This window comes from Trichosurus vulpecula, chromosome 1 (genome assembly GCF_011100635.1).
Source record: "Trichosurus vulpecula isolate mTriVul1 chromosome 1, mTriVul1.pri, whole genome shotgun sequence".
Classification (NCBI taxonomy): Eukaryota; Metazoa; Chordata; class Mammalia; order Diprotodontia; family Phalangeridae; genus Trichosurus; species Trichosurus vulpecula.
The window spans coordinates 78,696,012-78,715,304 of NC_050573.1; the positions used below are offsets into that span (position 1 = coordinate 78,696,012).

Below are 19,293 nucleotides of genomic sequence, written 5' to 3' on the forward strand. Positions count from 1 at the left end.
GTTTTTTGCCTTAGGGGAAAAAAATTCCTAGTTATGGTTCTGATTAAGATGTCTTAGGTGGAAAAGGGGAAGGGATGATAGTCATAAGGGATGAACCTTACTCTCCACTTGAGTCACAGGATGAACTAGAGTGTGGCTCAGCAGTGACTCCTGGAAGTTATCAAGTGGGGGTGGGAGGGAGAAAGAACTTCTATCTTGCCTGAACCCAGGTCTACCTTCTTCCTCCCTTGTACCCAGGATCTTAAGGATATAGGTGATTTTCACTATGCCCTGTGTCTTCATTAGCGGTCACACAGGCAGAGAAGGGAGGTTCTAGGGTGGCACCTGACTCAGGTTCCCCAACTACAACCTGGCATTCCAGGGCCTTTGCTGCCTTAAAATGACTTCTCGTTTGGAATTAACATGACCATGGAAGGATGGGAGAATTTAAACATGATGCCTATGGACAAGCTCAAGAGGTCATAGTTTCAGGCCTTGGGGAGAGGGAAGTTAAGAGATCACCTGCTGGTTATGAACACCACTGAAAAGTGAATTTTTTTCTTTTAACGTATGTGAGATGATGATTAAGCAGTATGTGTCATAAGGAAAACTTGATGATGTTAAAGAATGCTAAAGAATGAACAAAACAAGAGGAAAACTGTAAAAACTTGGTTTAGTTGAGTAAAAGTAATACTAATTACATCCATGTATAAATGCTTATGTCTAGTTACCATGCAGAATAATAATAACAATAATAATAATGTATATCATTAAATATGTCCGATTAAATTTTGGTAGGTTTTATTTCATTACAACAGTAAGCTCTTTATATATTCCATTTCATCATTTGTTGCCCATATAGCATGGTTGTCTGCTCACAACATAAAAAACATTAGAGGTAATACTGGGCACCAGAGAAGGGCTTGGTTGGTGGTAGAATAGAAATAAAGGTATAGACATGAGACACGTCAAAGAAAGAATCAACAGGACTTAATGACTAATTAGCTCTAGAAGGATAAAGGAAGGGGTCAAGTTAATAATAATTCCAGGGTTTTGAGCCTGGATGATGGGGAGAACGGTGGTGCCACTGACAGAGAAAAAGATAGGAAAGTCAGAAAAGAGAACCACTCTGGATTTCCTGGTTATTAAGTATTTTGCATGCCCATTATACTCAAAAGATCACACCCTGGTGTGAATTATCTGATGCTTAAGGAGTTTTGAGCGCTGACTGAAGGCTTTCCCACAGTCGCTGCATTCATAGGGTTTTACTCCAGTGTGAATTCTCTGGTGTTGGATCAGGACTGAGCGCTGACTGAAGGATTTCCCACATTCGTTACATTTATAGGGTCTCTCTCCAGTGTGGATAATCTGATGCTGAATAAGGTGTGAGCTTTGGCTGAAGGCTTTGCCACATTCGGTACATGTATAAGGTTTCTCTCCAGTGTGGATCTTCTGATGGTGGATGAGATTGGAGCTTCGATTGAAGGCTTTGCCACATTCGTTACATTCGTGGGGCTTTAATCCATTATGAATCCTTTGATGCTGAATTAGGGTTGAACTCTGGCTGAAGGTCTTACCACATTCATTACATTCATAGGGTTTCTCACCTGTATGAACTCGTTGATGAAGAATGAGGTTGGAGCTCCGACCAAAGGTTTTGCCGCATTCATTGCATTCGTAGGGCTTATCTCCAGTATGGATTCCCTGATGCTGAATCAGAGCTGAGCTATGGCTGAAGGCTTTGCCACACACATTACATTCATAGGGTTTCTCTCCTGTGTGGATTATCTGATGTTTCCTAAGGACTGAGCTGTAACTAAAGGCTTTGCCGCATTCATTGCATTTATGTGGTTTTTCTCCAGTATGAATCCTCCGATGCTGGATGAGGCTTGAACTCTGACTGAAAGCTTTTCCACAATCATTACACTTATATGGTTTCTCTCCAGTATGAACTCTATGATGTTTTATGAGGTTGGAGATTCGACTGAAAGGTTTCCCACATTCATTACACTGATAGGGCTTCTCTCCAGTGTGAACTCTCTGATGTTTCCTCAGGTGTGCACTCTGACTGAAGGCTTTGCCACATTCATGACACTCAAAAGGCTTCTCTCCTGTGTGAATTCGATGATGTTTGATTAGGTTTGAGCTTCGCCTAAAGGCTTTCCCACATTCATGACATCCATAGGGCTTCTCTCCAGAATGAATTCTCTCATGTTGAATAAGGTTTGAACTCCGCCTAAAGGCCTTCCCGCATTCATTACATATATAAGGTTTTTCACTGTTGTGAATTCTTTGATGTTTCTTAAGGCTTGAGTTCTGGTTGAAAGCTTTTCCACATTCATTACATATGTAGGGCTTCTCTCCAGTGTGATTTATCTGATGTCGAGTGAGGTTGGAGCGTACACTGAAGGTTTTTCCACATTCGTTACATTCGTAGGGTTTCTCACTAAGATGAGATCGCTGATGCTTTTTCAGGATTGCATTCTGGCTGAAAGCTTTCCCACACTCATTACATATATACGGCTTCTCTCCAGTATGAACGCTTTGATGTCGAATAAGATCTGAGCTTCCCCGGAAGGACTTCCCACACTCGTTGCACTCATAGGGTTTCTCCTCAGCCTGCACTCCCAGATGTTCATTAAGGGTTGGGCTCTGACTGAAGATTTTCCCATATTCATTAAACTGACATGGTGTTTCAGGTGCATGGATGGATGGATAGTTAATTAAATCTGAATTCTGTTTAAAGCTTTGGTCACAGTTATCAAGCTGATGAGACCACTCCCCTGATGAAATTCTTTGATACATAACAGGGTCTGAATTCAGACTAAAGCTTCTGCCAAACTCATAACATTCTTGGCCCATCTCCCCCGGAGAACTCTTGTGGACCATTGTCACTGGTTTGAAATTCCTCTCCTGAGAAAGTGATTTTATTAGCCCATCTCCTTCTGGAATTCCCCAGTGTTGCTCCAACCCTTCCTCATGTTCACACCCTTCTCCAAATTCAGGTCCTTGGGGAACATCCCCTATGAGTCTTTCTAATATCACCACCTGTGAGTCCTCCTCTTCAAAAATTTCTTCTTTAACTGTCAACAACTTGAACTCAGTGCTGGTCTCACAATCTGAAACAATGAATGAAAACAGAAATATTACCTCCTATTTATCATGCAAGAAAGGAAACTGGTGGGAAAGGAAAAGGACGATCCCATGGGAAATCAATGTATTAAAAGGTCTAAATGCCACCCTTGTGGTTAGGGAAGAATGTGGGAAATGGAGAGTAGAGAACAGAAAGGGTGGTGGTCACAGAGGATAGAGAGATCCCAGAGGAGAATACATAATACATAGGATGGGAACGTGGGTGATCTGAAGAACATGAGAAGTGCAGAGGAGGAGATGAAAAGAAAAGGAGTAACAGATGTGTGGGTGTGGGAATGGGGGAAATGAATTCTTGGAAAATGTGAGGACAATGGGAGTAGGGAGTGACTGGGATGTGGGTGGGAAGGGCTTCAGAGGATATGACAAGAGGTCGGAGTAAAGGTGACAAAATGGAAATGTTACCTAGAAGATGAAACTCCCTTCAATACTCTGAATACACTTAAAAAAATGCTTATCCAGTGCCCCAAACTTCCTTGTTCCCCATCCTGGCCCACTCTGGCTCAGCTTCACCATGTATCCTTTGGCTCCTATGCCCAAATGGGCTACTGGAGGAAGTCCCTGCAATGAGCAGACCTGGATTACTTTAGATTCATGGACTTAACTTGTAGCCCTACCTATTCTGGCTGTGCTAAGACAATACTGATTTACCGTTTCAGAAGAGAATTTGGCAGGGGTGAGGGAAGGGAGGATCAGGGTGGTAGCAAAGAGGAGTAAATAAAAGACCTGAGTGAGGGAAGGGGTTGTATACAGAGAAGGCAGAGGAGAGCTCAAGAAGGAGGGCTCAGTTAGACTCTGGTGACCCACGGAGGTGGGTTCAAATTATGTCTAAACTCTCATTATTAAATCTTCAAAGGCTCCCTACTCCTACATTTCCTTACTAATAACTCCTTTATGAGACACTCAACACGAATACTGTCTCACATCTTCCACGGCTCTATTATCTACCAGTAGCTAACCAGTGCACATGTGTGAATGAATGCTCAGTGTAAAGGAGCTGACTTTGAAGTCAGAAGGCCCAGGTTCTAGAATCATGTCCACCAACTTACCAACTTCCAATACGACCATGGGCAAATCGCTTAAACTTGTAACCCTCAATTTCCCCATCTGTAAAATGGAGACATCTCAGTTGTACCTATTTTATGGGGCTGGTGTGAGAATGATAAGAAATAATGCAGGTAAACACGTTTAACCACAAAACCATATGCTCACAAGGAATTATTGGTGCTTCGGTACTTCAAAGATCTGTGATTTCACAAATGAGAATACTCCTACCACCAATGTAGACAGTATGCCTTGGGGACAATTTGATGAGCTGCTGCGGCTAAATTTTGATAGGTGATCCTTTCTGAAGTTAGATGGGCTGGTCCTCAGACAACAGATAGGCCTGAACCCAAATCCTTTATTGATAATAATAACAGCTGATATTTATATAGTACTTAAACTTTCAAAGTATGGTTCATACATTATTTCATAATAATAATGGCTAGCATTTATATAGTACTTTAAGGTTTGCAAATATTTCCTCATTTGATCCTTACAATAACTCTGGGAGGCAGGTGCTATTATTATCCTTATTTTACAGATGAGGAAACTGAGGCTGAGAGGGTGACTTGCCAGGGTCACATGGCTTCTAAGTGTCCGAGGCCAGATTTGAACTCAGGTCTTCCTGACTCTAGGCCCAGCATTCCATCCACTGTAGCACCTCATGACAACACTGTGAACTAGACGCTGTTATTATTATTCCCATCTTTATGGATGAGAAAACTGAGGCTCAGATAGGTTGTTACTAAGTCATATAGCTAAGAAGTATCTGAGGCAGGATTTGAACCCAGGTCTACTTGATTGACTCTAGCACTCCAGTCATAATATCATGCTGGCCTTGTAACTGCTGCTCTTTGGTAGGACAGGACATGCAGGGCTTGCTCTCCAATAGCATCGCCTTCAGAAACCCAGAGTCATGTCCACTCCATAGTGAGTGGGGCACTGGAGTGAGATTTCAATGCAGAAGAATTATTATCCTTTTCCAAATGGTCAATGTCCCTAACCCTACAATGTCCTACACTCACGCCGTGTCCCTCCCTTCACTAGTTTCTTTCATTCTTCTTCGTGTGCTCCTATGTCCCCAAACTTGACAAATCCTTCCCTTAACTGCACTTTCGCCTTTCTCAGTCATCCTTTTCACCCTGTCTTCTGCATCTGACACTGCTGAGCACCCACTTCTCCTGCATACTCTCTCCCTTCCGGGTTTTTGCAACATACTCTCTCCTAACTCTCATCTTACCTGTCTGACCACACCTTCTCAAACTCCAAGGTTCTCTATATAGTCTCTCTTCATAACATCATTACTGTCTGAGGGTTTAACTATGATCTCTATGCAGGTGACTTTAAGATTCACATATACAGCTCCAGTCTTTCTCCTAAGCTTTAGCCTATTAGACATTTCAAAATGGGTATCCCAGAGACATTTCAAACTCCACATGTTCAAAACCGAAATCATTACTCCATCCTGCTCCTGATCTGTCCCCTTTTCCAAAATTTCCCTATTTCTGTCAAAGACATAATCCTTCCTAGGTTTGTAATCTTAGCATTATCCTAGATTCTTCCCATTCCCTCATCCCACATAACCAATCAATTGCTGAATCTTTCCATTTCTACCTCCACCACATCACATGTGCCAATTCCTCTCTGCTCACACATCACATCTCATGTTCTGACCCCTTCTCTTTTTTCATACACCTACCACCTTCATTCGGGCCATCATCACCTCTTGCCTAGATTACTGCAACAGCCTCACAACTGGTCTCCGTCTCAAGTCTCTCCCTATTCTGGTCCACCCCACATATTTCTGCCAAATTAATTTTGGCTAAGTAGATTTGACCATACCACCCTCCTACTCAATCAACTCCACCGGTTTACTGTTGCCTCTAGGGTAAAATATAAACTCGTCTGTTTAGCTTTAAAATTTTTTATTGTTATTTTTGTTTTCACAGTGCTTAAATTTTCCTCTGTATCATTCATTTCTCCCAGAGAGTTGTCCCTTATAACAAAGAATCTTTTTCAAAAGAAAAAAAAAGAATCCCAGTGGCTCCCCACATTAATGCCAAACTTAGTAATGGACACTCATTTGGATTAACTCACTGCAGCTCAGAATTCCTGAGCTCAAGAGATCCTCCAGCCACAGCAGCTGAGATTGTAGGTATGTACAACCATGCCTGGCTGTCCAAGATTCAAAGATCACTGAAAATACACAGCAATCATATGCAAATCAAGGACTCCAGGTACCTAGGTGTTTTCTTACCATCTCCTCACTTATCTTTGGTTTCAATTCCTTGTTAACCAGCTTTATTCTAGGCAGCATATTCTTGTAGAGAGCTTGTCTTGGAGCCAAGACTTGAGTTCAAGTCCTACCTTGACACATATTGAATGCATGACCCTGGGCAAGTCACTGAGCTTCTCAGTGTTTTAGGCAACTTTCTAAGACTGCAAGTTGCAGAGAAAGGGTCAACCTACATTGGTACAAGGAGCTTCTTCACCTGGAAGGTCTCCATACTGATAAAACCACAGGTCCATTCCCTATCTCATAATCCTGTTTGAAGATTATTCTTCTTAACAGAGAAAACAAGAAAGGGAAGAATTGAGAAGTTTCCTTTTTGGCCTTTTCTTTTTGCATCATCTTTCCCAAGTAACATGGACCTCCCCTTGATCGTTCTCTGTCCCCCAATGTGACTAAAGGAGCACTGCTTGAAGTTAGCATTCTCTGCCAACTTCAGTTTATTCTAAGCATCAGTGCTCCTGACACAGTTCTTACAGGACTGCATTACTCTTTGGGGTTCATTTTCAGCTACTGCTTCCAACTTCTATATGGGTATTTTTAAAATTTATGCTAGTTAAAAAAAAAATCTAAGTTGGTCGACAAGTTCCCTGTGTATCCGTATTGGTCTCATTTGAAGGCTCCTTTTCTTCTTCCCCATAAGAACAGTTTGTATACCAGGATTTGTTTCTTTAGACCTTGGCAGTTTCTTAAACCAGTTCTCCCAGTAGAATTTTGAGCTATGGGATCCTAACTATACTCTCACTGGAATTTTTGCAATCTACTCTCCTTCCACCAAATCTTAGGTCTGAGTAGGTTACATTTATCTTTCTTTTCCTTCTCTATCATAAAATCTCCGATGGAGCGGTCACTTTCACCAGAAGGCACCATCATGGGTCTACTTTGGTAACCCATTCTTTCCTTATTGTTCAGAAGTAGATCCGCTTCCCCTCACCACTTCTTCTACCTTCTGAAGAATGAAATTCTCATTATAGCAAGTCAAGAATTTAGAGGTAGCTCCTCTTCTAACAGTGTTCCAGTAGATAGTTGAAGTCCCCCCCACCATTACTTTCATCTCCCATCAGCTCTGTGAAATACTTCTGGAACTCATTGTCCATTCCCTCCTTGCAGCCAGGTGGTCTGCAGGATACTCTTTCACATTTGTTTTGTTTCTGCCTCCACTGATACTTACCCAAATATTCACCATCATGCTTCTATTCCATGGTATAAAGATTTCTTCCCATGAACATACCTTTGTGATACACAATGCTACTCAGTGGAGTAGGATCCATTTAATCATTTTCTTTAAAAGAATGGATACAATTCTACTGCCAGATTCCAATAAGAATTATATCAAATTAAGCCTCAGGGATACTTACAAGACAGTATTTGTCATCTTGGGCCAACAAGTCTAGTTTATATTTTATTTGGCATATTCACGTGCCAAGGCCAGGGGTGTTATTACTGTCCTTCTTCTTGGATTTTGTCTTTAACTGATCATCTACAGTTCTGATTCTACAGTTATGAAGAGCACAAAATCTAAAAAGATAAAGGGATCTTGGAAGCCATTTAGTCCAATCGTTACTGGACTAAGAACTCTTCCTATACTATTCACAAATGATCATCCTGCCTCTACTGAAAAGCCTTCCCCCAAAGGAGGACACATAACCTCTTCACACAGCCTAGCTCACTTTTGGCTGGTTCTAGTTGTTGTGAAGTATTTCCTTTTACATTGAGCTGAAATTAGCATCTCCATTACTTCCACTTACTGCTTCTAGTTCTGCCCTCTAAGGCCAAGCAAAATAGGACCAGTCATTGAGAGTGGCGATGGTTGTAAGATGCAGACATGTATACTGGACATGGCCAATGTGGGAAGTTGTTTTGCTTGACTACGCATATTTGTTATGCTTGATTATACATATTTGTTACATAGGTTTTGCTTATGTTTTTCTTTTTTTTTCCAAAGTGGGGTGGAGGTGGGAGAAATGATAGGAGGAAGGGAAAATAGATTTTCGTTAATTGAAAAAAAATTAAACATAATTAAAAGACTAGCCATTCTTCCACATCTTCTGAAAATATTTGAAGATAGTACCATGTTTCTATTAAGTCTTTTCTAGTTCTTAGTCCCGTCAATAGATGCTTGTATGGCTTGTTTTTCAGTTTTCTCACTTGTCTTCAAGTATCTGAAGGGTGGTCCTAGGGAAAAGGTTTGTTTTACTTGTTCTACCCAGGCAGAAAAACTCGTAGAGGGACATATGGTGTATAGAAGCAGCTTGGTTCAGCTGAAGGAACAGCTGAGTCCTGAAAAACTGTAATGGGGTCTGCCAGGAGGTAAGAGGTTCTCTGTCACTAGAGGATTTTAAGCAGAGGCTGGATGACTATTTTGACAGGGCTGTTGGGTATCTGAGATCCCTTGTAGCTGAGGTTCTCAGATTATGCCTTTACAATGTGACTTTCCTAGTTCCCTTCCTATTTCTTCATCTCCTTTGGTGGCTTCTCTTCCTCCCTTTCAGAGTGAGGGCCACCTACATCTCTGATCTGGCCCTTTGTTCTTTTCCCTTTATGTCGTGTCCTTTATAAAACTCACCCACTCTTGTTTTCAACTGCACAGAAAATTCTGTGTATGTATCTCCTGCCTTGACCTTCCCCTTTCTGCACAACTGGCTCAGCTGTGATAATGACTCACTTCTACTTGGGTGCTTCACCAACACCTGCTGCTGAAGAGGCCCAACTGAATTCAGTTTTTTGGAAGCACTCTCCCAACAAACCACCTGCTGGGAGATTTGAGAAACACATACAGACGTGAAATCAAACCAATGTGGTACAAATGAGTTTTGTGTTGGTTAAAGAGTGTTTGGGGTTAGAGAGGTAGAATCAAGCAATATTCCTTGGAGGAGAGGACTTTTGGAGAAGACTCTGAAGAAAAGTACCCTAAGAACTACTGAGTCTTCCCAGCTGACCTGCCACTTTGGTGTCTCCCCATCAGAATGGGAGCTCCTGGAGAACAGGGCCTGTCTGGCTTTTCTGTCTGCATCTGTGATACTCAGCACAGTGCTTTACACATTGTAAGCACTTAATACATGCTTTTTCATTCACTTGTTCATTGAAGGAGAGGGTTGTGAATTGGTGAGTAGGCAGAGGGATGCCTATGGCAACAAAAGTGCTCAGGGAGGGGCAAGCACAGGGGTCAGAAAGGAGCAATACAGGTAGGTCACAAAACATTTGTGAAGTGCCCACTATGGGACAGGCACCGGTGGTAGAAAGAAAAAAGTTAAACAATCTCTGTCCTCAAGGAGCTAACATTCTCCTGAGAAAAAGCAATGGGTACATGGAAGTAAATACAGGGGACATTCAAAGTAAATACAATGTGATTTTGGAATGGTCAGGGAAAGCACCAACAACTGTTGGGAAAGGTGACTTATAAAAGATGACAAAGGAGGGGAGCCATGGCAGGAAGCAAGGAATTCTGGGAGCAATGGGGAGGAGGGAAAGCCTTCTCAGCTTCAGCAGAGGACAAAGGCCCAGAGACAGGGGAGACAAAGATATGGAAGGGAGAGCAAGGATGCAGACTTGGCTGGAATGCACAGTGAGTGCCAGTGCCAGGAGACAGGGGCAAGAGAGATTCATTGTAAATCAATCCAGAAAGATGGGTCAGAGTCAGATCGTAAAGGCTTTAGATGTCAAAACAGAGGAGTTTGCCTTTTATCCCAGATGTCATGGGGAACCACTGAAGCTTTGTAAGCAGGGGAGCAGGGGAGTTGGCTGGGCTTGTGGGTGGGTTCAGGAGAACCAGAATTGAGGGCCGTGAGGTGGGTGAAGGGCCCTGAAGGTCAGTCCTGGAAGGCTAGGACTTCAGTAGGCAAATAGCTTACAGAACCCAGTGGTGTTTTTATATACAGTGAGTCACTGAAGACAGTAACAACTAACAATAAGAGGCTGAGGGAAGAGAAATAGGGGAAAATGGAAGCCTCATTTGGTCACAGGAGCTCAGGGGAGTGGGGAGGCAGAGGAACTGAGTACCTGGTTGGAGATCATGGAAAGGAAGCAGGGCCTCAGGGTGCAGAGATCCAGGCTGGGTCCCCAGTGAGGAGTCGCTGCTGCAGGGCAGAGCAGGTGGTGACTCCAGGCCCGTGCCCAGGGATGTCATCTCCATCTTTGTTTCTTCAGTGAGGGCTCTCTGTTGCTGTGCACAATCTGGGACCTGGAGACAGCAGGAACATGGCAGGTGAGGATGAAGCTCCCAGCTTTAGACAGAGACCACAGGATCCATCCTCCAGGACATAGTAAAGGGGAAACAGGACCTGGCCTTTCCTTTATTCCCAGAGGGCTGCAGCCATGAGGCATAGAGAGGGCAGGATATAGCACTGGGACCAGAAATTTATTTGTGGCTTTGGCCCCAGCTCCATCATACCCAGGACTAGGTTCCAGGTGGTGCACCACAAGGAAAAGAGGGAAGGATAGCTGAATGATAAAATAGGTCCAGGGAGGAGAGGTGTTGGTTTTTAGGAAGGTATAGCAGGATGTGGGGAGATGAACAAGGTGCAGGGTTAAAGCGTGTCCAAAATCATCCTTTCATGTTTCTTCAGTATTTTCTCCTCCCCTAGCTCCTTCCCTCCTGTCTACAAACGTGCTTACATTTCTCCAATCTAAACTGAGCCTTCCCTTTATCCTACTATTCCTTTGGTCTATTGCCCCTCCTCCTTTTAATTGACAAAGTGCCTAAAAATCTAGGCTTCCTGCCTTACCACCCACTGCCTTCTCAACCTCTTACAATCTGGCTTCCACCTCCGCCCTTTCACTGAAATTGTTTTCTGAAAAGTTACCTATGTCCTCTACCACCACCAAATCCAAAGGTCTTGACTCGATTCTGATTCAGCTCTTGGAAGCATCTAACACTGGTAAACCTTCCCCAACTCCACCCCCTAACACCTCCCACTTTCTGCCACCCTCACCCCACCTCCACTCTGCAGGATTGATTTCCGGAGTTTTCCTCTATAGGGTCCATGTCCTACCCTTCTAGTGCAGCTATTCTGTCAGGCTCTACCCTTGGTCCTCTTCTCTCCTCTTGTTTCTGGTTAATCACAACTTCCTTTGCTTCAGTTATTATGTTATCTATTCTATTGTATTATCTATTCAGCTGGTGAAATTCCAGAACAGTCATTTGGATCAAGAAGTATGGGGGTTCAGTGGAAGGAGGATCAAAGTTGGTACAAATGGCACCGCTTGTACTTACTAGTTGTATAAGCATAGGCAAGTCACTCAACCCATCTGAGCTGCAGTTTCCTCAAATATAAAATGAAGATAATAACAACACCTATTTTCCCAGGTTGTTTAGAGGATCAAATGAGATATTTGCAAAGTGCTTTGCAGATCTTTTATTTTTTCCAATTACATGTAAAGATAGTTTTCAACATTTTGAGTTCCAAATTTTTCTCTGTCCCTCCCTTCTCTCCCCCTTCCCCAAGACAGCAAACAATTTGATGTAAGTTATACATGTACAATCATGTTAAACATATTTCCACATTAGTCATGTTGTGAAAGAATCAAAACAAAAGGGAAAACCATGAGAAACAAAAAACAAAAAAAGTAAAAATGGAATGCTTTGATCTGCATTCAGACTCCACAGTTCCTTCTCTGGGTATGGATGGCATTTTCCATCACAAGTCTTTTGGAACTGTCTTGGATCGTTGTATTGCTGAGAATGCTGGTCATCGCATAATGTTGCTGTTACTGTGTAAAATGATCTCCTGGTTCTGCTCACTTCACTCTGTATCAGTTCATGTAAATCTTTCCAGGTTGTTCTGAAGTCTCCCTGCTCAACATTTCTTATGGAACAAAAGTATTTCATTATATTCATATACCACAACTTGGTCAGCCATTTCCCAATTGATGGGCATGCCCACAATTTCCAACTCTATCTACTATCTTGTTGGCCACATGATTCCTCTTCGTAGCACTGCTATCCTCCAAGTCACCCAGGATAGAAATCCTGGAGTTATCTTTGACCATACTCATCTCCCATTTGCCTCCTTTAGTCACCTATTGAGTCTACCACCTCAATACAACCACCTTAATTCAGTCTGTCCTTAGTTCTTTCCCAGATGACTGACCTAACCGGTCTTTCTGCCTCTGCTGTCTCCCTTCCAATCCACCCAGTAGGATTAATCTTCCTAAAGCACGGCTCTGATTACATCACTCCCCTGTTCAAAAACAGTGAACAAGAGTGTGGAGGCAGAACTGCACAGAGTGTGTGCGTGGGAAATAAAAATGACCAAGTTCGGCCCAGGAGACTAAAACAAGACTGTGAAAGTCTGTGCACACCAGGATGAGTTTAGACTTTATATTACAGGGATTGAAGAGTTGACAAATCTTTCAGATTAGAAAAAACATATGCTCAGAATTGTGTATTAGAAAGACTAATTTGAAAGCCAAGACAAGATGAATGGGGATGGCGGGGGAGGGGGGGGGAGGTTGGCCTCAGGTTAGGACACCCATTAGGGTTTTAGGGGCCATTATACTAGTCATAAGGTGATGAGAGCCCAAACTAGGAGAAATGCCCTGGAAATGGAAAGCAGGGAACAAGGATGTCACCATAAGCTCCTTCTTCAGCTCACATCACTCAGAAGCCTTCTGCGACTATCTCCAACTCCACCTCTATCTCATACAATAAGGCAGCCCTTCTCCTTGCCATGGCAAACCCCTCTGCCTGCACAAGCAATTCCATTTTATACCAGCTACTCCAGCAGATTGCCCCATCCATCATCCCCACCCTCTTGCTTATCTTCAATCTCCCTCTGGCTGCTTCCCTATAGCCTACAAACATGCTGACATCTCCCCCATCCTCAAAAAAATCCTCACTTGGTCTGCTCATCCCTGCTAGCTATCATTCCACAGCCTCTTCTCCCTTTTCCCACTAATCTCCTTGAGAAGGGTATCTATATAATTGCTGCCTTCAGGAGAAGTGGGGGAAGAGATGAAAGGGAATGAGCATTTCTAGAACACCTACTCTGTGTCAGGGACTGTTCGAAGTGCTTCTTACAAACATTAACTTATTTGATCCTCAAAAGAACCCTGGGAGGTATGTGCTATTATTATCCACATTTTACAGTTGGGAAAACCGAGGCAGACAGAGGTTGAGTGACTTGCCCAAGGTCACCTAGCTAGTAAGTCACTGAAGCAGGATTTGAACTTAGACTTCCTGATTCCAAGCCCAACTCTCTATCCACTGTGGCACCAGCTTTCTCCACTTCCTTTCCTCTGACTCTTTTTAACTCTACAATCTATATTCAGACATCATCACTCAACTGAAACTGCTCTCTCCAAAATGTCTACTAATTTCAATTGCCAAATCTGATGGTTTTTTAGTCCTCATCTTTCTTGTCCTCTCTGCAGCCTATGACACTGTTGATCACCCTTTTCTCCTTGATATCTTCTTTCTCAGTTTCCATGATACTACACTATCCTGATTCTCCTTCTACCCGTCTGACTCTTCCATCTCAAGCCTTCTTTGCTGGATCATTATCCAGGTAATGCCCAGTTAAGGTGAGTTTCCCCCAGGGCTCTGTCCTGGGTCCTCTTCCCTTCTCCCTATATATACATTCACTTGGTGAACTCATCGATCATCTCTATGCTGATAATTCTCAGATCTGGTCATCCAGCCCCAACCCTTCTCCTAACCTTCAGTCTCACATTTCCAACTGCTTATGAGATATCATCTGAGTGGATGTCCTTTAGACATCTTAAACTCAACACAATCAAAACTGAACTTACTATTTTTACCCCCAAACACCCCTCCCTTCTGAACCACACTACTATTGTTGAAGGCACCACCATCATCCTAGTCCAGGGGTGGTGAACCTGTGGCTTTGAGGCCACATGTGGTTTTCTAGATCCTTAAGTACGGCCTTTTGACTGAATCCAAATTTTACACAACAAGGAAGTGGAACAAGGATTTGTTCTGTAAAATTCAAATTTAGTCAAAAGTGTCTTCCTCAACTCCTCACTCTCTCATCCCCTCCATGTGCTGCTAATTCTTATTGAGTTTACCTTTGTAGCACCTCTCGTACATGGCCCCTTCTCTCTCTGACACTGCCATCACCCTGGTGCAGGCCTTTATCACCTCACACTTTCCCACTCTACTCGCACTTTGCTCCACCTCTTCTCTCCATCATCCAGTGATGCTGGTCTCTTTATAGTTCCTCAAGGAAGATACTCCATCTCCAGAACCCAGGCATTTTCAGTGATTCCATGACTATAATCTTCTTCCTTCTCATCTCCACCACCTGGTCTCCTTCAAGTCCTAGCTAAAATCTCATCTACACGAAGCTTTTCCTGGTTCCCCCTTAATGCTAATGCCTTTTCCTCTGTTGATTATCTTCAATTTATCCTGTATATAGCTGTTTGCATGTTGTTTACCCAGTTAGACTTCTCAAGGGCAGAGACTGTCTTATGTCTTTCTTTACATTTCCAATGTTTAGCAAGAGGTTAGCACATAGGTGCTTAATAAATGCTTACTGACTCTGTGTGTGTGTGTGCGCGCGCGCATGCTTGCGAGTACGTGAAAAGGTAGAGACACAAAACAAAAAAGAAAGATTGATGCCACAAAGAAAATGTTTCTCTGTCACAAAAAAAATAGTTGCGGGAGGGTGGAGAGACTTTTAGAGAAGATTAAAGTTCCTGGAATATTTATTTTTCTGTGCTCTTTTATGGTTTGCTTAATTTAGAAACATAAAATTATCATATATAGTATTTAGTTTGGTCCTAAAATTATCTCACCTTGCATACTAAATCTAGGACTGTCACTGACTCAAACATTGTGTATTTATTAATTGGATTTAATTTTAAATTCTTTTATTTTTGGAATAAATGAAAGTATAAGTTGCTGAATGCAAAAGAATTTTAGTATCTTAAGAAGCTTATGACATAATTGTGGGCACACAAGATGATCCCAGCCAATGATTTGGCAGTGCTTTGTTAACTATACAGATGACGAGTTTTTGTTTGGACATGTTGAGTTTGAAGCACAGGCAGGGTTTCCAGGTGGAGACATCAAGCAGGCAGTCAGAAATATAGGTCCAGCACAGTAGTTCTTAACACGGGCCCCACAGATCCATAAGGGGCCTGTCTACAGATTTCAGGGAATCTGTGAACTTGGCTAAGAAAATAATTATTTTCTAGTTGCGATTTAGCATTTCCTTCAATTATTTCAAAACATGATTCTGAGAAGGGGTCCATAAGCTTCACTGGGCTTCCACAGGGACATACAAAAGGTTAACACAGCTTGGTTTAGAGGACTGGAGGTGTAGATTTTAGTCGTTTACATAAAGGTTGGGTTTGAATTCTTGAGAAAAGAAATTCTCTGTAGCAGAGCACAGGGAGTCAAGGACTCTGGCTCAGGGGATGCCTACAGTGAGGAGGCAGGGTCTGCAGGAGGCAGTCATCAAGGATGTCTCCAGGGAATAACTATTTAGTCCTTGAGTGGGGCAGATCAGGGTTCAAAGCTTGCCTCTGATACCGATGAGATGTGTGACCAGGGCAGATCCCTTAACCTCACTGAGCCTCGCTCCAATATCTGCAAACTTTAAAGTATCAGATAAGTGTCTATTATTATCATTATTACTATATTTATTAAAAACTAGCAATAGGAGCAAAGTAGAATATGATGGCAATTTGAAGAGGCTGTAGAATTAATCAAACTACAATTGTTTTCAAGAGGAGAAAACTTTGTGCATGTTTATAGGCTAACAAGAAGAGACTGGACATTCTACAAGTAGGGTTGGGGAGAATGGAGATGGGAGCAAAGTCCTGGAGGAAAGGGAGTGAGTGAACACAGGGACAGGAGCCAGCCTGCTCCAGTGGGACACTCTAGTCTTAGTCCTGCATTCTAATCCCCAAGGCCTATTTTTGTCCCTAAGCCTCCAATTTTCTAAGATAAAGGAAAAGGATGACAAGATAGAAGGTACAGGGAGAGAGATTTTAAGGTTGAGAAAGTTTATATCTGATACCGTCTTATGGTCTTGTTCTATAGAAGGCAAGGGCATCTGCTGAGAGTTTCCAAAGGGAAGATGGAAGTCGGGTATTTAAAAACAAGGTCTGGAACAACCTCAGTGAGTAATGAGCTGGGCAGTTAACAAGAGATTAATAAGAAAGCTGCCAAGCAACAATGTGGGCCCAGCTGGGGTTAGATGGCTCAGATTTGTCGTGTTCTGGGTCTGTACAATTCTGGGACATTCTCCAGAAATGCTCTACAGCCAGAAGCAGAAACTGAGAAAGCAGATGGATGAAATGATTTAGGGATAGAATTTGGCATGGCCAACACTGTGGAAAGCCAAGAAGGTAAGGGTTTGTTGCCATGATCTAGAGTCCCAGAAAAAGAATTAGGCAAAAGCCTTTGAAGAGACATTATGGTACAGTAGAAGGAAAACTGGACTTAGGAGATATTGGTTCAAGTTCTAGCTTGCACACCTACTACAGTGGGATTTTTTAAGCAAGTAATTGAACTCTCCACAGCAATGTCTTCACCTGTAAAATGGAGTCAAATATATATACTCAAAGGACTATTAGGAGGAAAGTGGTACAGAAACCTTAAAATACTACATAAGTGGTACTGCAAAAAAGGATTAAGACACTGACCCATAGACAAAGCTGTTAGAAGCAGGACAATAGACCAGTTACCTCCATCTGTAGCAGTTAATTTTCTGATACTAACGGGATGGGTGGGGGAGAGAAAGTTCCCTCTAAAGTCACATAGTAGCCCTGGCTCAGGACCCCATGGAATGCCTAGGAAAGCCTAATAATCACAGTGAACATAACTCAGTTCAGGAGCCTCTCATCAGCAGAAATGGAGAACAGACATGGCAGTGTGAAAAGCCAAGCGGAAACAGAGAATGCAAGGTGGGGCTAGATCCATTGCCTGTCCTGGGGACAGACCAACTATCCCGTTGGAATGAAGCAAACATTATAAGTGTGCTTTGCCCAAGAATTCTGAAGGTGGAGCCAAGCCCAACTTAAGAAGAGGGAGGAGACTATCCTGTTGTGACAGCTTTGAGGAGGCAAGTTCTAATAGTCAGAAACCAATGCAGGAAGAGGAAGAGAGTGGGATGGCAGTAGATCCACCTGCATCCTTGTGAGGATGTCAAGACCCAGGGGTTAATATTGGTCTGAAAATAAATCAGACTGGCTCAGGAAAAAATAGAACATTCCAAAGAAACCTTTTTAGAGCAACAAAAGAAGGCTCAGAGATTAAATTCTCCATTTTTACTTCATAATGGATCAGTCCCCTGTGGATCTAAATGTTGCTAGATTTTCCAAATCTAAGTATATTTAAATTTTATGAGGCTTTTATTGAAATTAGAAAAAAATTACTTCTAAATTAACAACTTGGGGATTATTTAACACAAGCTGGCAGCCCTCATAACTACTGAGCAATCCTTTTATTCCACTCTAAAGAATTCTCTACAGGGAACATTCCACACCTTTTCTTTACTCCTCCAAATGAAATCTCATCTCTACTTCCCACACTCACAGTGATAACTCCATCTCTAACTTCAGGCTAACAAACAACAATAAATGACATTTATACAGTGCATTCCTGCCCTAAGGTTCTATCTCTGCCCCACCCTTTCTCCTTTCCCCTTCCCAGCCGCCTCCTCCTCCTTTCTTCTTGGGACTTCTGGGAGGCATTGCAGTAGAATACAAACTGACAAATCTTAGACGATGGTTCAGTAGAAGCTCACACCTCTGCCCCATCCCCTCTTTCCTGCTTCCTTCAGGGTCTTGCTTTGGCAGTTATTCCCCTTCTCTAGTATCTTCAAATCTCCTTAGTTCTAAATGATGCTTTCCCATGACCTTTTGAACCCATCTAGAGACTGCCCCATACCTCTCCTTTCATTGCCAAATTTCTACAAAGTTATCTATATTAAGTGTCTCTACTCTGTCTTCATCTACTTACTCAATTCTCAGCAACCTGGATCTCTCGATCTCTCTCGTCAGTGTTTTTCTTTTCTTTAAAGTTCGTTTTGACTTTGCAAACAAATCCCTGCTTCTCATTAGTCTCTCTTCTGGATTCTGTAACATCACATTCTCCTGGTTTTTTTTTCTTTTTTTCCTACATCTCAGATAACTCCTTGTCTTGTTTGCTGGTTCCTTTTCCTCTCCCCTACCCCCAACTGCCCACATGGGGGTGTCCCTTTAGCCTCTGTCCGTGACCTATATCTATATAGGACCTTTTATCTATATAGAAGAGTATATCATTATCCTACATACTATACTATATCCTACAGTGATCTCATGGGTGGATGATTTCTAAACCTACACCTCTAGTATCATATTTTCAATTGCTTCCTGGACATCCAAGCATGGATATCCAGCCGTCTCAAAATCAATGTGTTCAAAGCTGATCTGATTAGGTTTCTCCCCAAAATCTGAGACCCCTCCCTTCCTTTACTTCTATTTTTATTGCTGGCACTGACATCTTAGAAGGCGGAGAGAGGAAGGTCACCTGTCATGTAAGCAAGCACCTCCAGGCCTGTTGTTGGGAAGATCTGAGTTCAAATCTAGAATCAGACACTTTTATTAACTGTGTGACTCTCAGTTTCCTCAACAGTAAAATGGGGACAATAATAGCATGTATCTCCCAGAGTTGTAAGGATCAAATAAATTAATATTTGTAAAGTACTTAATATAAGTACCTGGCATGTGGTAAGTGCTATGTAGATGCCTATTCCAGGGGTGGGGGACAAAATCCCCGATTTGTTCCGTGAAGTTTGGATTCAGTCAAAAGGTCACACTTGAGGACCTAGAGGGCCAACATGTGGCCCCAAGGTCACAGGTTCCCCACCCCGGCCTATTCC

At 42.5% G+C, this 19,293-nt stretch overlaps 1 protein-coding gene across 1 annotated transcript in view; it reads right to left on the reverse strand.

Annotated features, from left to right (window-relative positions):
- Nucleotides 1-634: 634 nt before the first annotated feature.
- LOC118833508 (zinc finger protein 16-like) overlaps nt 635-19,293 on the reverse strand; it is a 56,239-nt gene continuing 37,580 nt past the window's right edge. The window contains exons 3-4 of the mRNA XM_036740873.1: nt 10,463-10,643; nt 635-3,098 (exon numbers count right to left, since the gene is read on the reverse strand). Of these exons, the coding sequence (XP_036596768.1) occupies nt 1,159-3,098; nt 10,463-10,643 (2,121 nt within the window). The 3' untranslated portion in view covers nt 635-1,158. The remainder of the gene's footprint in view (nt 3,099-10,462; nt 10,644-19,293) is intronic.